General features: G+C 40.9%; 1 protein-coding gene across 1 annotated transcript in view; it reads left to right on the top strand.

Annotated features, from left to right (window-relative positions):
- The window catches only part of LOC148045591 (lanosterol synthase-like), a 42,986-nt gene extending 19,026 nt beyond the window's left edge, over window positions 1–23,960 (top strand). Inside the window, exons 12-22 of the mRNA XM_087716673.1 lie at window positions 5,484–5,540; window positions 5,968–6,039; window positions 6,641–6,691; window positions 7,916–8,065; window positions 18,269–18,365; window positions 19,398–19,503; window positions 19,750–19,815; window positions 20,325–20,405; window positions 20,575–20,745; window positions 21,868–21,946; window positions 23,136–23,960. Coding sequence (XP_087572799.1) covers window positions 5,484–5,540; window positions 5,968–6,039; window positions 6,641–6,691; window positions 7,916–8,065; window positions 18,269–18,365; window positions 19,398–19,503; window positions 19,750–19,815; window positions 20,325–20,405; window positions 20,575–20,745; window positions 21,868–21,946; window positions 23,136–23,351 — 1,146 coding nt within the window. The 3' untranslated portion in view covers window positions 23,352–23,960. The remainder of the gene's footprint in view (window positions 1–5,483; window positions 5,541–5,967; window positions 6,040–6,640; window positions 6,692–7,915; window positions 8,066–18,268; window positions 18,366–19,397; window positions 19,504–19,749; window positions 19,816–20,324; window positions 20,406–20,574; window positions 20,746–21,867; window positions 21,947–23,135) is intronic.
- The last annotated feature ends 1,415 nt before the right edge of the window (window positions 23,961–25,375 follow it).

The following is a 25,375-nucleotide window of genomic DNA, read 5'->3' as shown; positions in this document are numbered from 1 at the left end:
GCTTGTAAAGCAGAAGCTTTAGAGATGGGCATGCCCATCGCTGTCTGTATTGTTGTTACATTCTAGACTAATTAAAGCTTCCAGTTAGTTTTCAAATGGAGTGCATTGAGTAGTCGAGCCAGGATGTGACTGGGCATGAGCGACTATATAAAGTTCATTTCCAAAGAGGAAGTTGGTATTAGGGAGGTAGAGAACTGTTTCTCTTCTTCTAATAAATTCCTACCCCACCCACACTCCCAGCCATTAAGTATGAGAAGGTAAAAGTGATAAAGTAAGTTTTGACTCCTGACCATCAAATTCCCTTTTCCATACTCCCATTTTTTTGCTTTCAACCACTTTCGCTTCAGAAATCAAATCATTAGTTTTCTTATCTTTGTATTCATTTTTCTCTTCAGTTTTTGGGGCTCCATCTCCATCATTTTTTCTAATATAAACTCTATCTTCTTCTCCATTCTCCCAGTTACTACCTCCAATAAGTTTTGAATTGCACCCCAAATCTTTTGCAAGATTAAAGTTTCCTCTTCTGAAAATTGATCCATGTTTCCAAATTGTAAATTACTGCCACTCTAGCTTTCAAGACTATATATTCTGAGCCTCCTCGTTCCACACCAAAGCACACTCTGAGCCAGAGATAAATTACGGCATTTAATTAACAGACAAACAGGTCTTTGGCAGCAACCCAGCACAGACAAGCTTGGGCAGCAATAAACACAGATAAGGCTTGGCAGCAATCCAGCCTAACAAGCTCACACAAAGTTCTCCGACATTCGATTCTGTGTTGACTTCTGCAAAGAGGGGCGTGTGCACAAGTAGCTTTTTATAGTCTGGAGAGGAGCCTAATGACCACCAGCTGAGCGCAATTACCTCCTGTAATTGCGTAATTGTTCCTGACGCCTAGTAGCTCTTCGATGGTGTACATCCAGGAACAACTCACTACTGGCCTCTGGCTCACTCTTCCTTGTCTCCTCCCCACTGGTCCAAGGCTCAGGTGCCTCCTGGTGGCCAACCAGCCTCTCTGCGCCCTTCCCAGAGTCGGAACCCTGTCCTGGGTCCTCCATATCCTCCAGAGCCGACTCAGAGGGCCCTTCGCTGTCGGAGTCTGGTGGCAGCTCCAATGGCACCTGCTGGGCCATAGCACATGTGCGCACGCGCGCGCGCGCACACACACACACACACACACACACACACATATCTTAAACACAAAATCATTTGCAATCTTCACATGAAAGAGGTTCCATTTTTCCCCCTCTCCCAGTGCCAATAAGGCTCTCAAAGGACAGCTGTGCTAAACACTTTGTGCCCTTGGCTCTTATCACTTTTAGTTACGGAGCTTTGAGCACAAAGACGGTGAGATCAAAGGAGAAACAGGAATAAATGCGTAGTTTCAAAAAAACTCTAGCCTATAGCCTCTGAGCAGCAGAATTCAAGTATTTTCCTTTCACTTTCTTGTGTTGTCTCAGATTTAGGAGGGACAAAGTTCTTAAATGGATTTTAATAGCAAATAATAGACGATTTTTGTTAGAGTAGAGACTGAGATTTTAATCCTTAAATTGAAAAAAATAAAGCACGAAAAAGTCGAAGAAGAAAAACCGGTCCGTTCAGTTAAAGAAAAGGGAGAGAGAAAAAAAAGTTGTGAGCACTTCAATCCACAAAGTGTAATTACAAAAAGAAAAGCATACTAACCAAAACAATCCAATGGAGATCAATTCTGCCGCTTACTTCTTCTGCTTAAGGATTTAATTTAGCATAAAAAAGAAGTTCTTTTGGGCAATCTTTTTCAAAACAGAAAAGATTCACCAGATGATCACACTTTCTCTTTCCTTTTCCTTCCGTTTTGGAGCCGCCCTGACTTCATCAGCCTTGGCTGGATTTTTTACTGCCGTCTTGAAGAACTTCTCTTGCTTCTTTCAGGGATTTTGCGATATCCCCGAGATCAGCAAGATGTATTCTTCCTGTTCACCATCTCTTCGGGATAATTTAGGTCCGTTTGGACCACCCAGCAGCAAAAGTATTGCCTGCGGTCTCAGCGCATCGAGGCCGCACGACCATATCGTTGTGACGTTGGTTCCTCCAGCAGCAACAACTCTTGATGATCTCGGCCATCCAGCATCTTTTGGACATCGAGGCCATCCAACCAGTGCCAGATGACCAATGTCATCAGGGTTTTTATTCTGTTTATTTGTTATCCCCAAGTCCTTGGGGGGTTGGAGGGCTATTTTGGGTTTTAAACGTCTTAATAAATACTTGAAATACCGCGCTTTAAAATGCACTCCTGGCAGTCAATTTTAGAGGGGGTCCAGCAAGGGGACTATCTTACCTCTATAGATCTGACAGAGGCATATTTACATATACCTATCCTCCAGGACCACCGTCGCTCCCTACGTTTTCGTTATGACAGCTGTCATTACCAGTACAGGGCCTTGTCATTCAGCCTATCATCTGCCCCCGGGCTTTCACTAAGGTTTTAGCCGCCCTTTGAGAACAGTGCCCATTAGGATTATGTCTTATCTGGATGATATTTTGCTATTATCACCTTCTAGGGATGGGGCCACAAGGGATCTTGACACCACTGTTCGGATGCTCCAATCCCATGTTTTCCATCAATTGGACCAAGAGTCACTTTAAACCCACCCCTCGCATTTTGCACCTAGGGGCTTGGATTGACACGAAAGCGGCCCAAGTTTTCATCTCTTAGGAGAGACAAGACAGTGTCCGCCAACTGGTGTCTCAGGTGGAAAGGGAACAGAAGGTGCCGCTAGCTATCTTACCAAAATTGCTAGGGAAAATGGTTTCAGCCATTTCAATTGTCCCTTGGACTAGACTTCACACCAGGGAGTTGCAATGGTTCCTCCTGCCCTTCCAAAAGGAACGGAGGAGCACTTCCCTGATAAGAGTCACCTTGCCTGGTGAGGTGCTGCACTACTTGAGTTGTTGGAGGTCCCCTGCTATCGCCAGGGAGTGCCATTTTGGGGTAGAAGACAGAATCACGATCACCACTGATGCGTCTTAGAGGTTGGGGTGCTCACCTGGAGGCACATATTGCAGAAGGCAGGTGAACGGAGGAAGAGGGTATCTTGAGTATTAACCTCCTTGAGCTCAGGGCCATCTGTCTCGCCCTCCTGTGTTTCGTAGACTTGATCAAGGGGATCCATGTCCTTGTTCTAACCGATAACATTACAGCCAAGGCTCATGTAAACAGACGGGGTGGGTGGGTACCAGGTCAAGACAGCTGATGAAGGAGGCGAGCGAGCTGGGTCGCTGGGCGGAGGTTAACCTCCTGTCCATTACTGCTGAGCACATTTCAGGGATTGACAATATGAGGGTAGACTGGCTGAGTCGCTCTACCCTGTATCAGGCAGAGTGGAGATTGCACTCTTCTCTCTTCCAGAAGATTACATGCCGGTTCGGGGTTCTAGTCAGGGACCTGTTCGCCTCTCCAGCCAAACGTTCTTTGGTTTGCAGATCTCCAGACATTGTCCGTGGAGAGGCCCTGGAGGATCCCGCCAGACAGGGTGTTTCTCAGCCAGGGGTCATTGGACCACCCGAACCCCCAATGGCTCCAATTGACTGCCTGGCGATTGAGCGGGAGAGTCTAATGCTGGACAGCTTTTCCACTAGAGTTATAGACACTATACAGGCATCTAGACGGCTCTCTCCGGACCGCATTTATAACGCCACCTGGAGGATATTTTGTGAATGATGTTCTGTGAGAGGGATCATGTCTACTTCAGCTTCAGTTCCCCAGGTCCTGGAGTTGTCACCCAATACTCTTAGGAGGCAGGTGGCGGCCCTGGCAACCCTGTTGTCTTGTGGAGGGGGTACGTCATTGTCCCATCACCCAGTAGTTAGGAGGTTTTTAAAGGGAGCGTCCAACCTGAGACCACCTGTGGTTCACAGATACCCCGGGTGGGATTTGTGAAAGGTTCTCACTGTACTTACTCAGTCTCCATTTGAGCCACTCTGTACGATTCCGCTACAATTTCTTTCCCTGAAAGTCTCATTCTTAGTAGCCATCACCTCTGCTCGGAGGATATCATAGGTCCAGGCATTATCAGTGAGGGACAAATTGTGTACCTTTTATGAGGATAGGGTGGTACTTAGACTGCACCCTTCATTCCAACCCAAGGGCAGTACAGGGTTCCATCGGGCACAGGAAATTGTTTTACCAGAGTTTTGTCCAAGGCCATTAGAAGAGCAGTAGCACAACCTAGATGTCCGGCGAGCTCTCCAAATCTACATAAACCAGACATCGGAATTTAGAAAGACGGAACATCTTTTTGTCTCTTTCCAATCTTCCTCCCTGGTGCAAAAGGTATCAGTCACTACAATGGGCAGATGGGTTAGAAAGTGCATCGCTGCGGCCTATTCATCTAATCAGGAGCCGATCCCTCAAGGAATTACGGCACATTCAACCAGGAGTTCGGCCACCAGGAATTCGGACACCACTATGGTGTGGAGTACGCAGGCTTCCCTGGGAGAGATCTGCAGGGCAGCTGCGTGGGCACTCTCTTCGCCCTTTATTCGTAATTATAAATTAGACAAGTTCGCTTCGGTGGACGCTGCCTTTGGCCGTAGAGTTCTACAAGCAGTGCATGCTGACAGGTAGACCTACAGTCTCCTCCCTCTCAACGGGGACTAGCTTGGGTATGTCCCATACATGGTTTCTATCTCCACCTCTATTGAGAAAGGGCATTGGTACTTACCTGATACACCTCTTCTAATAGAGTGGAGATAGCATCCAGCCCCGCCCTGCACGGAGACTGTTTTCCCATCAAGGACTGGGGAGGTGATTGATCAGTTGGTCTATGTTGGTTTTTTTATTGGTGTTTTTGGTCAGGATCTGAGTTGAATTGTTCACTAAAGTTGATCTTTGGATAACACGAGGAGTCTTTTTCTTCGTCGTAAGCTGGGTGGAGTCACTCACAGGGACGGGTTATATAGGTGATTAATTAATTAGTAATCAGTCCAATCAGAGAACGGACAGTGTTAATCCATACATGGATGCTATCTCCACTCTATTAGAAGAGGTGTATCAGGTAAGTACCAACACCTTTTTTTGTTGCCCCATGTGTGGCAAGGGATACATTTAGAAAGTAATTCCTAAATAGCAAAGGACTATCGAAGTTTTTATTGCAGGAGAGAGAAATTGTCTTGAAGAGTACAGTAAGGTTCCAGGTAGAAGGTATTGGTGCTAGAACAGGGTGTCTAACGCAGCCCAAAGGCCACATCTATCACGTGTTAGCCCCATTTTCACTCGGTTTAGTGAAGGGGAAAAAAGTCCTGATATGTCACATGAAAACGCCGTGATGAAGCGAGTTTGACACCCCTGTGCTACAGGAAAGGTTCCTGGAAGAGTATCCCTTAGCATACTGTCCTCTTGGAAGGGAGACCAGCTGCAATTGATTTTATGTAGTCTGCTGGCTGAAACAGTATGCATGATGTATATTTCAAAAAGTGTCATTTCAAACTATCTTCTCTTTTAGGGCACCAATGGATCACAGGTTTGGGATACAGCATTTGCTGTCCAAGCTTTTCTGGAGGTAACAGCTTTTCACAAGTTTTTCTTGTTAATTTTAATAAACTTTATGGAATAGTTAACTAGCTGCACTTTCCTATATCATAATTTAAACAAGAACTCTGCCCCAAAGCAGCTCTTTCAGCTTCAAATTGCAATTGTGAGAGAAAAACAAAACAAATGAAATTACATCACTTTCTACTCTATCTATTCAATATGCTAATAGCCTTACTCTGGCTTCTTTTCCTTCCTTATTTTATTTACATTTTTAAACTGGATATAATTAATATAACTATATTGGCTATGGTTTGCAGTGAGTGTAAATAGTATTCTAGCAATAAACCCTAAATGGAAATTAATGGTAATAAAATATTAAATAAAAAATTACAGAGATTGATTGGAATCTAAAATGATGTCTTTGCTGTACTTGATTAAACTCTTTTTATTTAAAGGCTGGTGCCCATGAGAAGCCTGAATTTGACAACTGTCTGATACTTGCACATCAGCACTTCAGAATAGCACAGGTGAAAATCTCACATTCTAGTCCCTGATTATATTTGAAGGATTTTTTTTCCCAGCGGCCACTGAGCTATGTACTGTAGTCATTGTATCTATTGAACATTTGAGTATAAAAAGAACTAATCACATCAGAGAACAAACTAATCATTTCTGATAGTCCCAACAACAACATCTGCTATCCCAGATCCTTACAAAGTACTTGATAGGTGGATAAAAAATTCTAAGTCCATAGCTCTTCTTAAAAATGAAAACCCTGAATCTGGAAAATAGAACTATGGAGAAAGGAAATGATAACTCCTATCCATTCTCATTCTATTATTTATTTTTTATATCTTGCCTTTGTTTTTGTTTTTTTGTAAATAGCTCAAGTTTTTCCCCACAACAACTATCCTGTAAGGTGGGTTGGACTGAGAGAGAGTGATGGGCCCAAAATAACCCAGGCGGCTTTCACACTTATGGTGGGACTTGAACTCTCAATCTTCAGATTCCTATTCTACCACCCTAACCACTGGTTCTCTCTCCTCAAGCCCATAGCTAGAACTAAGTAACTTTGTTGTGGTTTACTCCTGCAAGATGCATATCATTATAATATTTTATCTCCTCCAGGTTCCAGATAATCCACCTAATTATGAAAAGTACTACCGTCAGATGAACAAGGTATGATTGTTCAAGGTGACAGAAAGTGGAAACAAGTTCTTAAATTAGCTGTGAAAAATTCTCTGTGCCCTAGAACAGAAGAGCTAGGGCGAATAAGAAGGGTGAAAGAAGCAAAGCAGGTTTGTAATTGTTGAGTAGATTTGGGGGTTTGTTTGAAGGAGCCTTCTGCATTCCTGCTTGTACACTGAATGATCTAACAGTGTAAGACCTCAGAGGCAGTCACACTGTAGGATTATGGATGAGAGTGTTCAGTGAACACTCTGAACATTGGGTCATCTTTTAGCATTTCCCTTTCTTCTAGATGTGGCAGAATTGTTCTCTTTTCCCCAGAGGGCAAAATAGGGTGAGAGTGGCATTGGAATTGATTGTAATGATACATTATGGACTCTCATTCACTCAAGGCATTTAAAATAAATCTACCAGAGCCATGCTGCAAAAATCTGCATCATCATTAGAGAAGCAGAGTTTCATTGCTCCCATCTTCTAGATTCAGGTCAACAAATATCTAGACTTGCAGCTCACATATGCTAAACAGAGGCAGATAGAATATCTTGCCTGGTAATTTTTACCCCAAGAAGGAGTTGGAGGTTTCTAATATTTTCCTGAGTGCTACAGCAATGTGTTTAAGAGAGAAAGAAATAGTAAGGCAGAGAAATTAGAGCATAAGAATGAGAAAAAAAGGAAAAATTGTTGAGCCTAATACCACCATTCACTTTTCCAACTTTCCATCCTTGATTCCCTGTTCTGACACTACTTCATAGATGCAGTGTAATTTACTATTTTTCCTTTTTACAATCTTGTCAACTCAATCCAAGCATACAAGCATAGGTTTTTAGTTGTCCCCTTTCTCTCAACTCCTGACTTTTCCTTTATAATCTTAATGTACATCTTTTGTATTGGTTATTTTACATTCAATTAATACTCATGTAAGCATACATTCTTGTTTTTTTCTCTTTTTGTTTTATGACACATATTTCTCCCACCTCATTCAACATATTAATTCCTCCTAATATTTTACATACTAATCATTAGCTTTTTACAAGTATTTACCTGTCTTTGATTTTCACCATATTTCATAAACTTTAGTTAGTTAGGATATGTAATTCATTATTTCTTCTCAGTGAATGTTGCCATTTTAGTTTGCAAATTTGTTTTCTTTTGTGTTCTTTTTCGGTGTTCTGTGCTCCAAACCAAATTAATCCACTATTGTCTAATATCCACTAGGGTGGATTTCCCTTCAGTACTCGTGACTGTGGCAGCATCGTTACTGACTGTACTGCAGAAGGTCTGAAATCTGTGATACTGTTACAGGAAAAGTGCCCATTCATCAAGGAACACATCCCCCCCAGTCGTCTCTTTGATGCTGTAAATGTGGTGAGCACAGAAAAGTAAATTTCTTCCTGAGAATCCATCTCCCCCACTGATTCTCATCTTGCCCATGCTGTGCAGAGTGACCAAAAGGGCAGAGATACTGAGGGGATAGCTGGGGGAGGGGGTTAAAGCAGAGGCAATTCATGCAGGGCAGAGAAGTGGGAAATCCTTGTCCAATGACCATTGCTAAATGGCATGGTCCTGCAATGTTTTGTTTAATGACTGTTTTGCTTAATGACAGAAATTCCATTTCCAATTAGGGTCATAACCCGAGGACTACATGTAGAGATTTCTAGACAAGAAGTAGTGCTGTTTTCTCTTAATTGTATTTTTAGGCTGCCCTGATCAGTTATGACTTTAGGTGGTAAATAACAAAGCAAAACAGAAACAATAATAGCCAAATAAAAGCAGCAGTACAGATTTCCTGCAGTGACATCACTTCCATGTGGGTGAAGGAATGGGATCTCCGCTAGCTTTTCTGTGGTGAAGATCTGGGAAAAGGATGAGTTGAACCTGGAGGAATCAACAGGAGAGAGGGGGAGCCTGGGCGTCGAAGGAGGAAGCAAGCAACTTCCCTATCGGACAAGGGAAAACCCCTTGAAATCATCGGAGAAGAAATTGGCATTCATGGCCGAGCTTGAGTGGTGACAGCAGCACATGAGGGAGAGAAGATAGCAACACAGCAACATCGGTGAGAATAAGTAAAACAACTAAACTAAAACAATGTAAATTCTACTAAAGATTCTTTGAGGTAGAATTTCAAAGCTTTGAAGTGAGCTGGATACCGTTCAATATTGGCAGCTATAAGGAGAGCTGAAAGCATGTGATTTGCTGTAGCAATAGAAGATTTGGAGTGATTTAAGAACGGAACGGAATAAGCAGAGGAGAGGGCTGTTGGAGCGATTTGGACAATAAACAGAAATTGGAGCCAGATAAATCAGTGATAACAGCGAAGAAGGAGAGAGAAATACTTTGGAATACTTGAGAGAAAACGTCGGATGATTGAAGAGCGCAAAAAAAAAAAAAGCCTATACGAAAGAAGAGTAACAGCGCCATCTAGTGGATGGTGAACTGAATAACAATATATAGGACAAATCTGCTGATGCAACATGAAAATATTTTTTTTTTGTTGTGATCTCTGAAATTGGACTAAAAAAAAATCTTTTATTTTGAAGGATAACATTGAAAGAAGAAATATAAAGCTAAACTGAACTGTGGTGAGATAAAATATTGTTGAATTGTATTGAACCATATTATAATTGGAAGAGAGAGCATAGAGGATATATGAACTATCTGTGATACTCTGAAATTATCAACGTTATAAATAGATGACATAATATTATATAATAGTATATAAGAATTAAATTAAGGATCTATTAGCCTAAACATACTGTATACCTTGAGAATATAAAAAAATAATAATAGTAATATAGTGTTGAAGTAGGGGGTAACAGTTTGTAGTTATTAAACAGACAATATAAGGTTATATACTGAATCAAATCAAGAACGTGTTAGGTTAAATATATTGAATATTGCATGAATATTGTGTGTATTGACTTACATACAAACCCGAATATATAGAAATTAAATTGTTAGATTGTAAGATTGAATGATATTGAATTGAAATGTACATGGAAGAGGGAAAGTTCAAAGATTGAAGGGGCTGGTAAGAGAGTGGAAACAGGCAGTGGGCAAAGAGAAGTATATGCTATTGTGGGAAAACATTGTAAAGAAATTAAAATCAAAAATGACAAGTACAACAACAACAATTAGTAAAATGAATAGGAAGGCAGCATCCAATCCAGCATCACCAACATCTTCACTCTCAAACCAATTGCTTCCTTGACCTTTGTATCGCCTGGATTCAATGTTAACTGCAGTTTTTTCCTCTTAATTTCCTCTTCCAATTCTGTTCGTTTTACCCCTTGTTTATGTCTATGTGCTTTATTTATATTTATCAGTACTCCTCTCATATACGCTTTGCTTGCATCCCATACGAATTTCATAGGTGTACCCTTATTCATATTAAAAACAAAGTATTTGGTTAGCAATTTTTTACAGTCATTGATATACTTTTCATATCTAAATAAGTTTTCATTCAATCTCCAAGACCTTCTTGCGTGTACCATCCCTCCCAATTCCATCCAAACTGGGTTATGATCCGAAAGGACCCTAGCCGCAATCTTTGTCTTTTTCACCCTAGAAAGCAAATCATTAGTGATTAGTATGAAATCAATCCTAGAAAAGGATTGATGTCTATCAGAAAAGAAGGTAAAATCATATTCCTCTGCATTTCTTTCTCGCCAGATATCTCTCAGTTCAAAGTCATCCATCATGTCAAAAAAGGATTTAGGTAGCTTTGCTCGCATCTTAGTATTTGGGCGAGAAATCTTCTTATCTCTCTTGGTATCTATAACGCCATTGCAGTCACCCAATAGTATACAAGTCCTATAATCTCACTGTACTAATTTAGCATGAAGATTTCTATAGAATCCGACTTGCTGTTGATTAGGAGCATAAATTCCCAAAAGCAATGTCTTTTTCCCTTCTAGGATTAGATCTAACGCGATGTATCTTCCATAGGGATCTGCTTCAATTAATTCAGCTTTCATATCTTTTCTTAAGTATACAACTATACCATTTTTCTTTTCCATAGCAGAAGCTACAAAATGTTGACCAAGTCTTGGGTTAATCAGATATTTTTGATTGGTTGATTTAATATGAGTTTCTTGCAAACAAATTATGTCATTCTTAAACTGTTTAAGATAGTGAAATATTTTCTTTCTCTTCTGTGGAGAATTCAATCCATTGACATTCCATGTTAAAATCTTAGTTGTCATCTTTGGTTTACCTGAAGCTTTTTTAGAGTCTCTTGCATGGCCTGTTTAACCTTTGGCTTAGCTCCTCCCATTGCTTCTGGACTTGTTGCTGTAGCTCCTTGATCGATGGCAGGTGATGGTTGAGGTTGTTGCCTTTTAGCTTGTTGCTCCATTCGTCTAGTATAATCATACGGCTAGGTCTTTGTTCCATAACACCTTGCGCTTCTAGGAGAGAAAGATGATCCATCTTATCTGGTAGTTGTGTGGTTTGCTGTCTGTCTTGTCCTTCTTGTGATCTTTCTCCGGGTCCAGATGGTACAGGATGTCCAGCCTTCAAAATATTATAGTAAAAATCTCGGGCTTTCCATACGGAGTTGAGACGATATCTTTGCCTATCAAATGTAAGTATAATGCCAAATAGTGCGTCCCATCTGTACTGTATCTGACGGTTTCTGCAGCTTTTACACGCTTCTGATGGGCCGCTCATGTTTGTAGCCGAATGAGAAGAAAGACACCGGACAAATCTCTCTTGAGATGAGCTTCACTGGCTTGGCCCCGAGCAATGCCTGGGGGGCTCTTTTTATTAGTTCCAAACAAGAAAAGGTGTGTACAAATTACATCAAAAGGCACATGACTAAATAATCCAATAATAATAATGCAGCGTGGCAAAAGGCTTCGTCTCTGGGCAAAAGAGGAGAGGTGGATGAAAAAAAGGGGGGCTGCATCTCCCTGGACAGGAGAAGATTGATAGATGAGAAGGGAAGGAAGTGAAGAGATAGGGAGAGTGGGGGAAGGCGAGCAGCTCGCATTCCTGCATTTCTTTGAGGTGTTAACTGCTAAATAAACTAGTACAGAGAGGCACACTAATTGATAGGAAAACTTTTTATTGCTAACAAGAATGTTTTTGTTAGCATCCATCTCTGGGCCTGTGTTTCCAGACAGCCTATAGCCGCCCTATACACAGAACTGGTAATGGATCTCAACAGGTTTCTAAGTTCTTCAACTAAAAAAGCATAATTTCTCCTGGCTCTTAGCATTTGAGGTGGTATCTCTTTCAAAACAGTCAGGTCTTGACCCCCAATTTGGAGCTTAGTATTATAAGACTCTTGTAATATCGTGTTTCTGAGCTCTCTTGTAGTGAAATATATAACAATGTCTCGAGGGAGCTGCTTCTGCTTTGCGACCCAAGAGTTAACACGATAAACTTTATCGATTTGCCAGTCAAACCTAGCCCCCGGTCTTCCCACCAGACTATCAAAAGCTTCTGAAAGAATCTGTTTCAGGTTTTCCTGTTTTTCTTCACGCAACCCCCTTACTCTTAATGCCAGTTCCATTTGCCTGTACTGTATCATAATTTCTTTTTCAGCATTTTCAACTTTTTGTTGCACCACCTCTGTTTTTGATGTCAAGTTTATATTAGTTTCATTAAGATCCTCTAGACTATCTTCAATTCCGGAAACATGTTCTGTCAGTACAGTTACAAGCCCCAGCATATCATCTCTAATTTTAGCAACGCTGGCATCAATTTTATCATACAACTCCTCTTTAAGTTCTTTTATCTCCTCTTTTATCTCCTCTTTTATCTCCTCTTTAAAATCTTTAAATTTGTCTTCCACTTTAATTGTCTGAGTGTTGAGAGCCTCATTTAATTCCCTCAAGAAAAATTCTTTCGTTAGCAAATCTCCAGTAGGGGGCATGGAGAGCGGAGGCTGCGACTTTGTGCTAGGTATTGGTGATGTGCTTCTGGGGGCTGAGGGAGGGGGTTTCAAATTAGGATTTGGTTTTGAGGCCATTCCAAGTTTTATCTTCAAGCAATTAGTAAAACTCTACTGGCCCACTGTACAGCTATGGAAAGAGGTACTAAATATCCCCTTTATTTTGAAATTTATGAGGCTCTGTAGGACTTTGCAAAAGGTTTCAGAAGATAAACATTGTAGCGAAACAGTTCAGCATACTCATCGCCATTTTAAGTGTCTCTATATTAGCAGAGTTAACAGAAGAAAGAAAGTCTTGTAAAAGTGAAACTAATTAGTAAAACTCTGCTGGCCGGCTGTGAGGCAAAGTAATAAATCACTCCCTTCCTTTGAAGTTTTAAAGCTCCGTAGAACTTAACAAGGAGATTAAGAAAATAATCATTGTTACGCAAGAATTCAGCAGGCTCATCGCCATTTTAAATGCCTCTTTAAATAGCTAGATTAACGGAAGAAGATCTTGTAAAAATGAAGCTAGGATTTGAATAAACAATTAAAGTTCTCGCATACGAGTTCAGCTCGTATTAAAATCAAATAGTTCAAGCCTTGTTCTGAGTGGGAGAATGCTTACTTCGTGCTGCAAGGCAGCTAGAGATTCCCAGCATGGATACAGTTCTGCCTTCGGCTGGGCCCCCTCTCTCCGCAGACACAAAAGCTGCAAAGATCAAAAGGCACTTGCACAGCAGAACTAATCTTCTTCCCTTCTTGCCCAAAGAGTAAGATACCTGTCAGACGTCTGATAGACAATCGTCTAAACAGATAACGCGACCAGGAACTCGAGAGCAGCTATGTTAAGCTGCTTCCATCAGTAAGCCCCGCCCAGGAAGTCAAACCAGCATACAATTGAGAGCACACTGGGTCTAGAGAAAGCGAGCTCAACAATGAACCTTCAGTGTACGCAAGATGCATTAGCAATGATACAAGAAACAATGCTGAAAACACAAGAAACAATTACAAAAACAAAAGAAACAATTACAAAAACACAACAATCAATTACAAAAAATCACGAAGAAACTAGGAGAAATCATGAAGAAATTAAACTAGAAATGGGAGAAATGAAGAGAGATTAGAATAGATGATACAATAGGGAAAATACGAAGCGAAATAACAAAAAATGGACAAAAAATTCAAAAAGTAGAAACAAAGGTAGAAAAAACAGAGAAGAGAATAGAGATTGTAGATTAGAAGCTGACTACACTAAACAGACAATTAGGGAAAAAATAGTGTTTTTGGAACTTGAAAAAGCTGGCTTCTTTCTCTGCTTTCAAAATATAGTAGAAGAAAAGGAGGAGGATTTAGAGGAAACAATCACAGAGATTGTTGCGAACATATTACAAAAAAGCAAACAAGAAACAAGAAGGAAGGGACATAGACGAGGTGTATCAAATCCACACAAATTATGCCAGGAGACACAGGCTCCCACTTTACTAGAAAATCGGTAAGAGATGAAGTATATAAGAAAGTGAGAGAAGAACAAATAACATATAAAGGAAGAGAGAAATAGAAACAGAACAAAGAAAAATTCTTCTCACAGCAATATACGCCCCAAATAAAAACCAAAAAGAATTTTATAAGAAGATCCACCAAAAAATAATAGAAATAGAATATGATATATGTCTAATTGGTGACTTCAAAGCTATAACAGATATCAACGATGGCTCACGAAAAAACTAAAAGAGAAAGACGAATCTGAATATTACTCCGTATGGGATTTATTGGCTAGAGGAAAGGAGGGGAAAAGCAGGAAAGCAAAAAAGAACGGAAGAAAGATGAACAAAACAATAGACAACTACAAAACCGGAAAAGGATTAAAAGATTGAAATATGAGATAGAATATAGCAAATAAATATTACACAAAATGATGTAAATGTAGTAAAAACTGTTATACATAGAATATATAGAATATTACATATAGAATGAAAAAAATGTATGAAATAAAGTAAATGCACAAATATATAAAATCAGTTATAAAAGATTTAATATATTATATACTAGCTGTACCCGGCCATGCGTTGCTGTGACCCAGTTTGGGCGTAGTGGGGTGGCGGGTGGGTGCTGCCGTTGGTTAGGACTTGGGGCTGCTGGGCCGGGCGAGGCTGGTTGGGGGAGATGGTGCCGGGGCTGTCGACCTCGTGGAAGTTGTTGAGCATCTCCTCGGAGGAGCTGCGCTCGGGCTTCCCCAAGTCAGTGGCTCAGGAGAGTGAGATGTCTAGGATCTCGGAGGAGGAGAAGTCCTTGGTGTGCCTCCTCACGGGGCACCCAGGGGCTGCCCCAGCCCCACTGCACCTCAGGCTGCCACCGCCCCATCAAAACCGCCTTGGCAAGGCCGTAGCTGGCTCGCTGTGAGGTGGGGTGGAAAGTGCGTGCAGCTAGCTCCGCCTCCGCCTCCTCTGGAGCTCCACTGGGCTGGCCTGGGGTAGGCTGGCTTAAGGACGGGGGGAGGCAGCCGAGGGATGGTGTAGGTGGCACCCCGCTGCAGACAGCAAAGGCCTGGCGGGAGGGGAGGGAGAGAGGGGAGGCAGAGGCCGAAGGGCTTTGGCTCCCCTTGGCGGAAATGGCCAAAGCTCGTCAGATGAGGGGTGGAAAGGGGAAAGGGTGTGGCCGCAGCCCAGCAACACTTATAAAGGGACCGTCGGGGTGAAGCTGGAGAGAGGCCGAATTGTTCCGAATATAGTATACTCACTAAATGAACGCTATGATAAATGACACAGCTCAATTCCAATGCAATGTCACACAATATAATTAAATCAAAATGAAAATAAATCGAAATCTATGAAAATTCAATATAACAATGCAATTGGAAACATTGAAATGGAATCATGAAATATTTAGTATAGTGTGTGTTGCCTTTACGTCCACCAGATGGCGCTGGAAACATTGAAATGGAATCATGAAATATTTAGTATAGCATGTGTTGCTGTCACGTCCACCAGATGGCACTGGAAACATTGAAATGGAATTATGAAATATTTGGTATAGCGTGTGTTGCTTTTACATCCATCAGATAGCACTGGAAACATTGAAATGGAATAATGAAATATTTAGTATAGCGTGTGTTCTTTTACGTCCACCAGATGGCATTGGTTTTCAAAAAAGCATTTTTTACAAAAAGTAATGTTTTTACCTGTCACAGGTGTGACATCTATGTGATATACGTATATAATATACGCCATTTGAATGCAACGTTGTGTCAAAATTTCAAAGCAATCGGTGAAGCACTTTCAGAGATTAGCGATTTTGAACAATCATTACATTTTTATTTATATAGATTATACAAAACAACATAAATGTAGTAAAAACTACTATACATAGAACATATAGAATATTATGTATAGTCATAGTTATAAAATATTTATTTGTATAGATAAAACAGACATCATAGATAGGTAAAAAAAGTAATGTGTTGCAAAGATGTAAAGTTTGTAGAAACAAAATATTTTTTTTTTTAAAAGCAGCAGTACAAGGTGTGCCCACAAACAATAAGTTAGACTGAATTCACAGAGGAATTGTGATTTTCCGGGAAGTATGGGGCTGAATATACATCTAGATCAGCGATTCTCAACCTGTGGGTCGCGACCCCTTTGGGGGTCGAACAACCTTTTCACAGGGGTCACCGAGGAGCCTCCCACAAAGAGGCTAGTGAGAAGCTGTCCCAAAGGAAAGGAGCGGCTCGGGTTCCCCACACGGCGGAAGGAGAGGTGCCAGAAGACTGACAGGCTTCCCAGCAGGCATTTTTCAGCAAGTGTTCCTGCCAGGGAGCTCCTACAGGGCGCACTCCTTCGCCAGGGTTGAGCTGCATCAAAGGGGAAGGCTTGGGCAGTGAGAAGGGTAACGGCTGAGGAGAGGCTGCGGCGGTGGCCGAGTTTCCACCTGACATTGCTTCCCTGCCCCCGGCACAGACCTGGCTCTGCTGAGCTGGCTCTGCTTAGTTCCGCCAGGATCCGAGCGGGAAATTGTTAGCTGCTCATCTCTAGCGTGTGCACAAGCAAAATACCCTCCTGGGCCAGGATCAAGGCGGAGGGGACAACACTGCGCAATGAGGTGAGTAACTGGGTACACAGCACAGGGGAGCCACGCTGCGCAGGAGACTCCAGCATCAGATTAGGTCGGTGTGAGCTGCTTTCCCCTTCGTGTTGGCTCAGGAAAGAGGGGAATGGGGAGCAGCAGCAGCTGGTTGGGTGCAGGGAGGGAAGAGCTCCAGTTCTCCTGTGCTGCACATGGCTCTCCTTGCGCAGGGCTCTGGAACTCTTCCCTCTCTGCATCCAGAGGTGGCTGCTCTGGCTCTTTCCTGAGCCAACACGAAGGGGACCTGGCACTGAGGAGTCTGGCGCTGAGGAGTCTCCTGCGCAGCATGGTTCTCCTGCGCAACACAACTAGCTACTCACTTCTCAGTGGCGGCAGCGGAAGGAGTCGCTGTCCCTGCCACCGTGATCCCGGCCCAGGAAGGTATTTTGCTTGCACGTGCAAGAAAGAGATGAAAGAGAAAAGGGGAGAAAGAGAGAGAGAGAGAGAGAAATGAAAGAGCTGGAAGGAGGGAATGGGAAAGAGGGAAAATAGAGGCGGACAAATTAGAGAGAGAAGGGGGAGAGGGAAAAGAGAGGGAAACAAATCGGGGAAAGAAAGGAAGAGAAAAGAAAGAAAAAGAAAGAAAGAAAGACTAACTTTCTCAGACCTATGACGAAAGCAATGGCAAGCTAGATCTCTTGCCAAGAAAACTGCAGTTTGCCAGAAGGCACAAATTGGAAGCAAGTCTGATATTTTTTAAAGAAAATAAAAGAGAAGGAGAAAAAATGCATCTGAAAATAAGATTATTTATAATTTAGATAACATATTATATTGTCAAACTCAAAAGAAATCAAAATATATATCCTATTGCTATTAGTACAATCTTGCCAGTTTCTATCAACATAGAGTTCACTATGAATAGATTGCAGAGAAGCAATTTCCTACAATTAATAACTTTATTTTGGATTTGCTATCATGTTCAATGAGAAAGAAAGAAAAAGAAAGAGGGAAAGGAAAGGAAGAAAGAAGAGAAAGGAAGAGGAAAAATAGAGAAAAACAGAAATGAGAGGGAGGGGGAGAGAAGAGAGAGAGACCCTATTCCCACAGAAAACACTGAGCCATGAAACCTGGGTAGGCCTTTTGGGGGGGGGATGTCATGTGACTGGGTGGGAGTGATGTTGAGTTGGCTCTTTGAGTGTTTTAAGATTGCCTACCCCTGTGCTACACCATGCTTCAAGACAAAATTTCATTTATTTGTAATTAGAAATAAATATTTCACAATATATAATTACATATTGTTTTTGTGATTAATCACTATGCTTTAATTATGTTAAACTTATAGCAATAAAAATACATCCGGCATATCAGATATTTACATTACAGTTCATAACAGTAGCAAAATTATAGTTACGTAGTAGCAATGAAAATAATTTTATGGTTGGGGATCACCACAACATGAGGAACTGTATTAAAGGGTTGCGGCATTAGGAAGGTGAGAACCACTGATCTAGATGGAGTGATGGCTCCATTAGAGACGATTTTCAATGCAGATAAAGTCTGAACTTTTTTGGATCTTCCTGGACTCCTCTTTGACCAAGTCAGATTGTTCTTTGTCCTCTCTCTCTCTTTAGCTGCTAAACATGCAGAATGCGGATGGTGGCTTTTCAAGCTATGAAACTATGCGCGGAGGCTGGTTGCTGGAGTTGTTGAATCCTTCAGAGGTATTTGGTAAGAGTGAAAACTTACATGGCTTCTTTACTTTCTCTAGAAGGCCTTCGGTTCCCTTTCTAGACAATTCATGTCAGTCTCTGCTACGGTTTATTCTGTCCAAGGGATGGTTGCCTTTATAGAATAAAGATGGGTTGAATCTACCGCCCTCCCCTCACGTTGCCAGTGCTCAGCAGTTTTCTTGCCTTTTGATGGCTTCACCATGTAAAACATGCCAGAAGTTCACTGGAAGAAAGAAAAGTACCGTATTTTTCTAAGTATAAGTTGCTCTGAAGTATAAGACGCACCTAGCTTTTGGGGAGAAAAACAAGGGAAAAAAATCTGCCTCTGCCTCCCAGCAATTTGCCTCCTTGCAACAAACAGCAAACAGTACAGACGATATACACTGTTTGTGGTGTTATATTTCAGACTATACTTCTACAGATGCTGTTAAAATTGATGTGGCTTTCTGGAAGTATACATTATTCTCTGCTATTTAAAAAAGATACAATAGCATTGGGCCTCTTCAGGTCAAGCATTTATTTTAAAAAGCTTCTTCTTTTTGTTAAGTCATCTAGAACAATAATAAGGTAGTCTTTAAAAAATAAGTCTAATAATTTGAACATTCTATAGGTATTTATAGTTGTTGATTTACCTCCTTGCAGCAAACAGCCTGATTAGCACAAGAAAAAAAAATCTGCCTTTGCCTCCCAGCAATTTGCCTCCTGCAGCAAACAGCAAGTTTCACTTTCAATTTTAGTTTAAGCATGACCCTCCCGATCATCACCTGTTTCAGGCTGCAGGGATTGCCACAGCCTATTGCAGCCTCTGCAAACCCCATTTCCCCCATTTGCTGCAAGGAGGTAAATTGCTGGGAGGCAGAGGCCAAAGGGTGGGGGCCGGTGGGTGGGGCTCTATTCAGTGTATAAGACGCACCAAATTTTCACCCTTTTTTAAGGGGGGGGAGGTGCATTTTATACTCTGAAAAACATGGTATATTCCGCATCCAACATCCAGATCATTCTGACCTATTTGTTGCTGTGTGGTGTTTAGGTGATATCATGGTTGACTATACATATGTGGAATGTACCTCAGCTGTGATGCAGGGGCTGAAGCATTTCCACAAGTGCTTCCCGGAACACAAAACCCTGGAAATCAGGTAAACAAAGGCGAGTGAGGGTAGAAGGAAAGACTCTTTCAGAGTTTACTTTTATTTTACTTTATTTTATTTTACTGGACCTTCTTTTTGAGAAAGTCTGCTAGAGGACAAACTGCAGAATCAGGGCAGGGGAGGAAATAGATCATGATTCCTTAAGGGGAGAGAAAATCTTGATAGCTTAGGAAGGAGAGAACAGAGAGTGGAAATGTTGAAATGGTTTCCCATTGTGTTCTCCTTTTTACTTAGAGAGATACTGCAAAAGGGCTTGAGATATTGTCAGAAAAAGCAGAGAGCTGATGGGTCATGGGAAGGGTGAGTATCTTCTAAATAAATACAGCTTGACAGTTTTAGGGCTGTCTATTCCAGACATTTCTTTGGATTGGAAAATGTGTCATTGCAAATAGGGAGATCCCTGGTTTGTTTCACAGATCCTGTTTTCTCACTTGTTGGTTTGCAGTCAGTGGCCCTTTGTCATTGTAGCAGAAGGTTACCCACTGTGAACCTGGAAGATCCCTCCTGTTTCTGGCAGGCATATCTCCATCTCTTTCTCTCTCTGTCTCTCTCTCCATCTCTCTCTCTCTCTCCGTCTCTCTCTCTCTCTCTCCGTCTCTCTCTCCGTCTCTCTCTCTCTCTCTCCGTCTCTCTCTCCGTCTCTCTCTCCGTCTCTCTCTCTCTCTCTCTCCCTCCCTCCCTCTCTCTCTCTCTATCTCTCTCCCTCTCTCTCTCCTGAGAATGAACAACAGACAGCCCAGTATTTTGCCCTCCCCTCCCTTCTGCACTGAGCAGTCTGCATTGGCTGACTGATTTCTTCTCCTTTTTAGAAGCTGGGGTGTGTGCTTCACTTATGGCACATGGTTTGGATTGGAAGCACATGCTTGTATGCAGCAGACCTACTGTGGCAGGTGAGTCACCTCCTTTCTCCTTTCATTTCTGGTTAGGAGGAAAGATTGGCAGTGGAAGAAACTTCTCATGAGCACTTTAGGATAAAATCTTTTTCCTTGCTCTTCCAATCACTCTTTTGGTTGGCAAGGGTGGCTTTGAATTTCCATCCTTTTGCCTTTCTCCTCCTAGAGCGGCCTGTCAGGCAGTGTCCCGGGCTTGTGAGTTCTTAGTCTCCAAGCAGATGGAGGATGGTGGTTGGGGAGAGGACTTTGAGTCTTGTGAACAACGCAGATATGTCCAGAGCATTGCATCGCAGATCCACAACACCTGTTGGGCTCTCTTGGGACTCATGGCTGCTAGGTAAGAGCTTGCAGGATCCACTGCCTTTGGGGGTTGGTGGCTTCCCACAGAGGGAAGGGAGAAAGAAAGAAGGAAGGGAGGGAGGGAAAACAGCACAGCAATTTAGGGCTAGAAGGTCATCTAGTCCAACTCCCTGCTGCAACAGGAAACCTTACATTGTCTGGATTATTTTGGTGCCAGAAAAATTGCCAGAAAGGAGAAGGAACTAGGACAAGGCTGCCATGCAGAGGAAAGTAGAGATAGTCCTTGACTTATGACTACAATTGAGCTCAAAATTTTGGTTGCTAAGTAAGAGTGTTGTTAAGTGAGCTTCACCACATTTTACCCAAGCCATGACATCTCCTGGTGAGTGACATCAAGTTGGCCACACCCACACAGTCACAGGACCGCTAAGCCAAACCCACAAAATAGGCCACACCCACAAAATAGGTAGCAATTTTGTTTGAAACCCACCACTGGTCCACACAACCACTTCCAATATAGGTGTTGTAACTGATTGTGCAAAACAGTATCTTTAGGATGTCTCCTGAAACAGCATTTTCTCCATAGTCTCACATCCACATTCAATTTTCTATCATTTCAAATAAAGTGTGCTGAGCTGTGAATAGAGTCTATCTGAAGACGTATTATACACCACAAGACCCTTCAGCAATGCCCTCAGCCACCTTAAATGTTTGCCATGAATTGGGTAATTAATCACAGGTCTCTGATGGAAATTCTAACAAGAGATTGGACTGGATTTTTGTGCTTGGGGTACTGTAGGACATGGAAAAAGAGCTTTTCTGAACATAGATGTTTTCTCTGCTACCTTTTCTTTCTCTAAATTTAACTGCAAGTTAAGTTCCCTGAATCTGCTTGTAGCAGTTTTATAGGAAGCAAGTGGAGGAGAAGGGGAAGATGGTGATTTCTATCCTGCCTTTATAATGTGCATTCAAGGCAATACACATTATGCTCTGACCTCCTCCTCTTGTCCTCTGTGGGATGAATTAGATTGGGAAAGAGTGACTGGCCCAGAGTCATCTAGCCAGCTTTCATGATTAATGGAGCACTAGAACTTATTAGCTTCTAGTTTCTGTCCAGCCTCTTAATTACTACATCAGATTGGTTCATTTTGCTTTGCAGGTATCCAGATGTTGGAGTTCTGGAAAAGGGAATTAAACTATTGATTGAGAAACAGCTGCCTAATGGGGACTGGCCCCAGGTAAAATGTCTCTTTTTTCAGTTTACCTGTCTTTTGCTTAAAAGCATTGTGCCTCAATTACTTAGCCCTTATAATCCTTCTCCCTGGATTTTTCAGCATCAAAAAAGTTCCTTTTCTGTTGCTCTGTAGGATTTACTGATATGTTTTTACTTATCTTCTGCACGCCCTACCAGCTAAGTGGTATATTCTTTCCCACTCTTAGGCTACTCTTGAGGAACTGCCATGCCAACAGTTTTTAATGCTTAAAAGGCTTAGTTCTCAAAGTCCTCTTCTCAGCTTAGGTCCTTTTATCCGGCGTGCAGAGCCAATAAGCCACACCAGATAGATGGAAAGCAATAAGACTTTTATTTGCAAAAAAAAAAAAAAAAGATTGCCAAGAAGCAAGTTCCAAAATGGCCACATCCCTGCTTACAGTGGATTCCCATTTATGCAGGTTTGAAAATCATACATTGCCATGAACCAGTCAAAGAAACATCACTGTAAACCAATCGTTAAAAGTAACATCATGCACACATTTCAGAAGTAACATAATTCAACAAAACCTACAAGGTTTGTTAAGACTTTTATCTTATCAATAATATTCCTACAGTAAAAGAATTCCTGAGAACTTGGTACTTTGACCTTGTCCATCATCTTAATGGACAGCCATTCTTGAGCAGGAAGGCAGATGGTCTGGCTTCCATCTATTGCTATTTTCCCTGCCTAACAAAGCAGCTCAGTCAGTGGATAACCACACCATCCCCAAAGCTATTACTATATACTAAATAATGATTAATATATGAATTAAAATACATTAAAGTGGGTTGTCCCCAAACTCTCATGAAGTTGCTGACATGCTTAAATATGGATGGAAAACAAAAAGCATCTGCCACTACTGCCTTGTACTTTGCAATAATATCATGAGTTCAGTTTTGATTTATTCTGATACCCTTCTTGGTTAAGTCCATTTCAACAGCAGCAAGTCCCTCCTTTTTGAATTCCTAAATTATCCTCAAAATATGCAGACTTTTTATTCTTTTGATATACAAGGCAAGTCAACTTGTTAGAAGCTTCCCGTATGTGGTCATGTATGTTAGGTGCAGGTGACTCACATGTTTTATTTTCTTTTCCTGCAGGATCTTTTGGGCTATGAAATGCACAGGAAAGATGAGAGGGAAGCTTTACATTTTGTTTCTTGTTTTGCTTACAGGAGAATAATGCAGGTGTATTTAACAAGACTTGTGCTATCAGCTACAGCTCCTATCGAAATGTCTTCCCCGTCTGGACCCTGGGGCGCTTTTCTTCCCTATATCCTGACAGTCCCCTTTCAGGCAAATGCTCAACAAAGGCAATAAGAAACGGGAGGAAAGAACTGGCTGCAGAAATGACCAACAGACATAGTTTAGGATTTGCTGCTTCGTTGTAACAATCTTGAAGTCTGTCTGAGGTTCTTTTTGAGGCAGTAACTTGAGGCCAGTCAAAGGGACTCTTTTCCAAGGAACCAGTGAAGAGAGAAGTCAGTGAAAACCTGCTGCTGCCCTGTTGGTTGTTGCTCCTTATAAAGTGTCTCTAAATTCTGCTACATTTGGAAGAAAAAAGAACTTATCTGGCAAAGACAAACACATCTGAGGAAAAATGTAAATATGGAGTCTTGAAGGCCTGTGGAACTTTGTTCTTCTGACTGTTGAAGCTCCCCTCTCTTAAGTAGAAATAAGAGCAAAAACATTAACCACCTTTATTCTGTCCAGTCATTTATATGCCCTACTTGTGCATAACCCTAACCCTAAGATTTTTTTCCTCCTTCTTTCTTTTTCTAATATTTCTTAAGATATCCCTACTTCCTTTTGCTACTTTCTTTCATCAATTTATCTATATTTCATCGCTGTGCACTATTTCTCTCCCCCTTGAAGAATTGGTTTTATTAAGACCCTTATTAAAAAAAAATGAATTCTTTTTATATGCTTGTCTTTTGTATATATGATCCAAGTTTTCTGACTTTTCATTCATCATAGATTTGCTTTAATAAACAATAATTTTAAAAATGTTTGTAATCTTTGATGTCCTTAGTTTTGGTTTTCAAGCTTTCCTCAGTTCTCTGAGTTCATTATCAAAAAGATCATATTTGCATACGGCATTCAAAATATAATAAACACTTTGTTTGCATAAACAGGAATTATCCAAATAACATTGGCTTTCAGACTAATCCCCAGCCTGACCTAGTGCAAATAGTTGTGTAATTTACCTAGGCTAAAAACCAAGAATTTCTATACTTGTATAGGCTATTTTATATTAGGGAATATAAATAGCATTAGGAAAATATGATCTGGTTCATCCATAGTTTTTATATGTAGTAATAAAAAGTATAGGTTTTAGAAAAATTAAAAGATGACGGGTGATATGATTTTTTTCTTCTTTCCTTAAATATGGATTTCTTTCATTTTTTAAAGGGAATGCTTATTTTTCCTGAGTCATGTGGGGTTCTCCAATAGATCAACATACATGCATGCATACATACCAGGGGTGGGTTTCAGCCGTATGGGCCAGCACGGAGGTTCTATGATTTTTGATTCTCTTCCATTTGCAGAGCTTAAGCCGAAGCAGAGATCCTATAGAATACTGAGAGAAATGAGTGTATGAAAGGTTTCAAGTTAGAGACTTAGCACTATTGAAGTTTTATGTGCACTGAAAAAAATAAACTTTATTTCCAAGAAAAAGAAAGAAAGAAAGAAAGAAAGAGTGGGAGAGAGAGATGAAAGAAAGAAAAAGGGAGAGAGAGACAAAAGGAAGGAAGGAAAGAAAGAAAGAAAGAAAGAAAAAGAAAGAAAGAAAAAAGAAAGAAAAAGAAAGAAAAAAGAAAGAAAAAAGAAAGACAACTTATGACCACAATTGAGGCCAAAATTTTGGTTGCTAAGCAAGAGCATAGTTAAGTGAGTTTCACCACATTTTCCAAGTTGGCCACGCCTACACCTACAGAATAGGTTCTAAAATTTTTTGAAACCCACCATTGATGCATGCATGCATGCCTACATACATACATGCATGCATACATGCATACATACATACATACATAGCACAGAATGGAATCTGAAGTCTCAGACAGAAAAGTAGTCTTTTAACTTACATTAGGCAATTCAGTTTCTTTTTTTTTTTTAATAAATGTTTTTTAATTTTAATTTAAAACAGGTACAGCATCTTTCTTTACATCTGTAGAAAATGTGTCAATCAATTACAGATAAGTTTTGGTACATCTCCTCCACAGTAAACCAACATAACTCATATTAACTCAAGCATTATTATATATCCATTTTCATTTAACTGTAATTATTATTTAGAGATATTAATAAAAGTAATAATCTTGAACAATACCTGCCCACACCGGTGGGAAAAGAAAAAATCAAAAAGAAAGGGCAAAAAAAATAAAATAAAAATAAAAAGTAAAAAATAAAAATA

This window comes from Thamnophis sirtalis, unplaced genomic scaffold (genome assembly GCF_051295495.1).
Source record: "Thamnophis sirtalis isolate CommonGarterSnake01/CBP01778 unplaced genomic scaffold, rThaSir2_p1.2 scaffold_5, whole genome shotgun sequence".
NCBI classification, from domain to species: Eukaryota; Metazoa; Chordata; class Lepidosauria; order Squamata; family Natricidae; genus Thamnophis; species Thamnophis sirtalis.
This window is presented reverse-complemented; position numbering and strand designations above follow the sequence as displayed.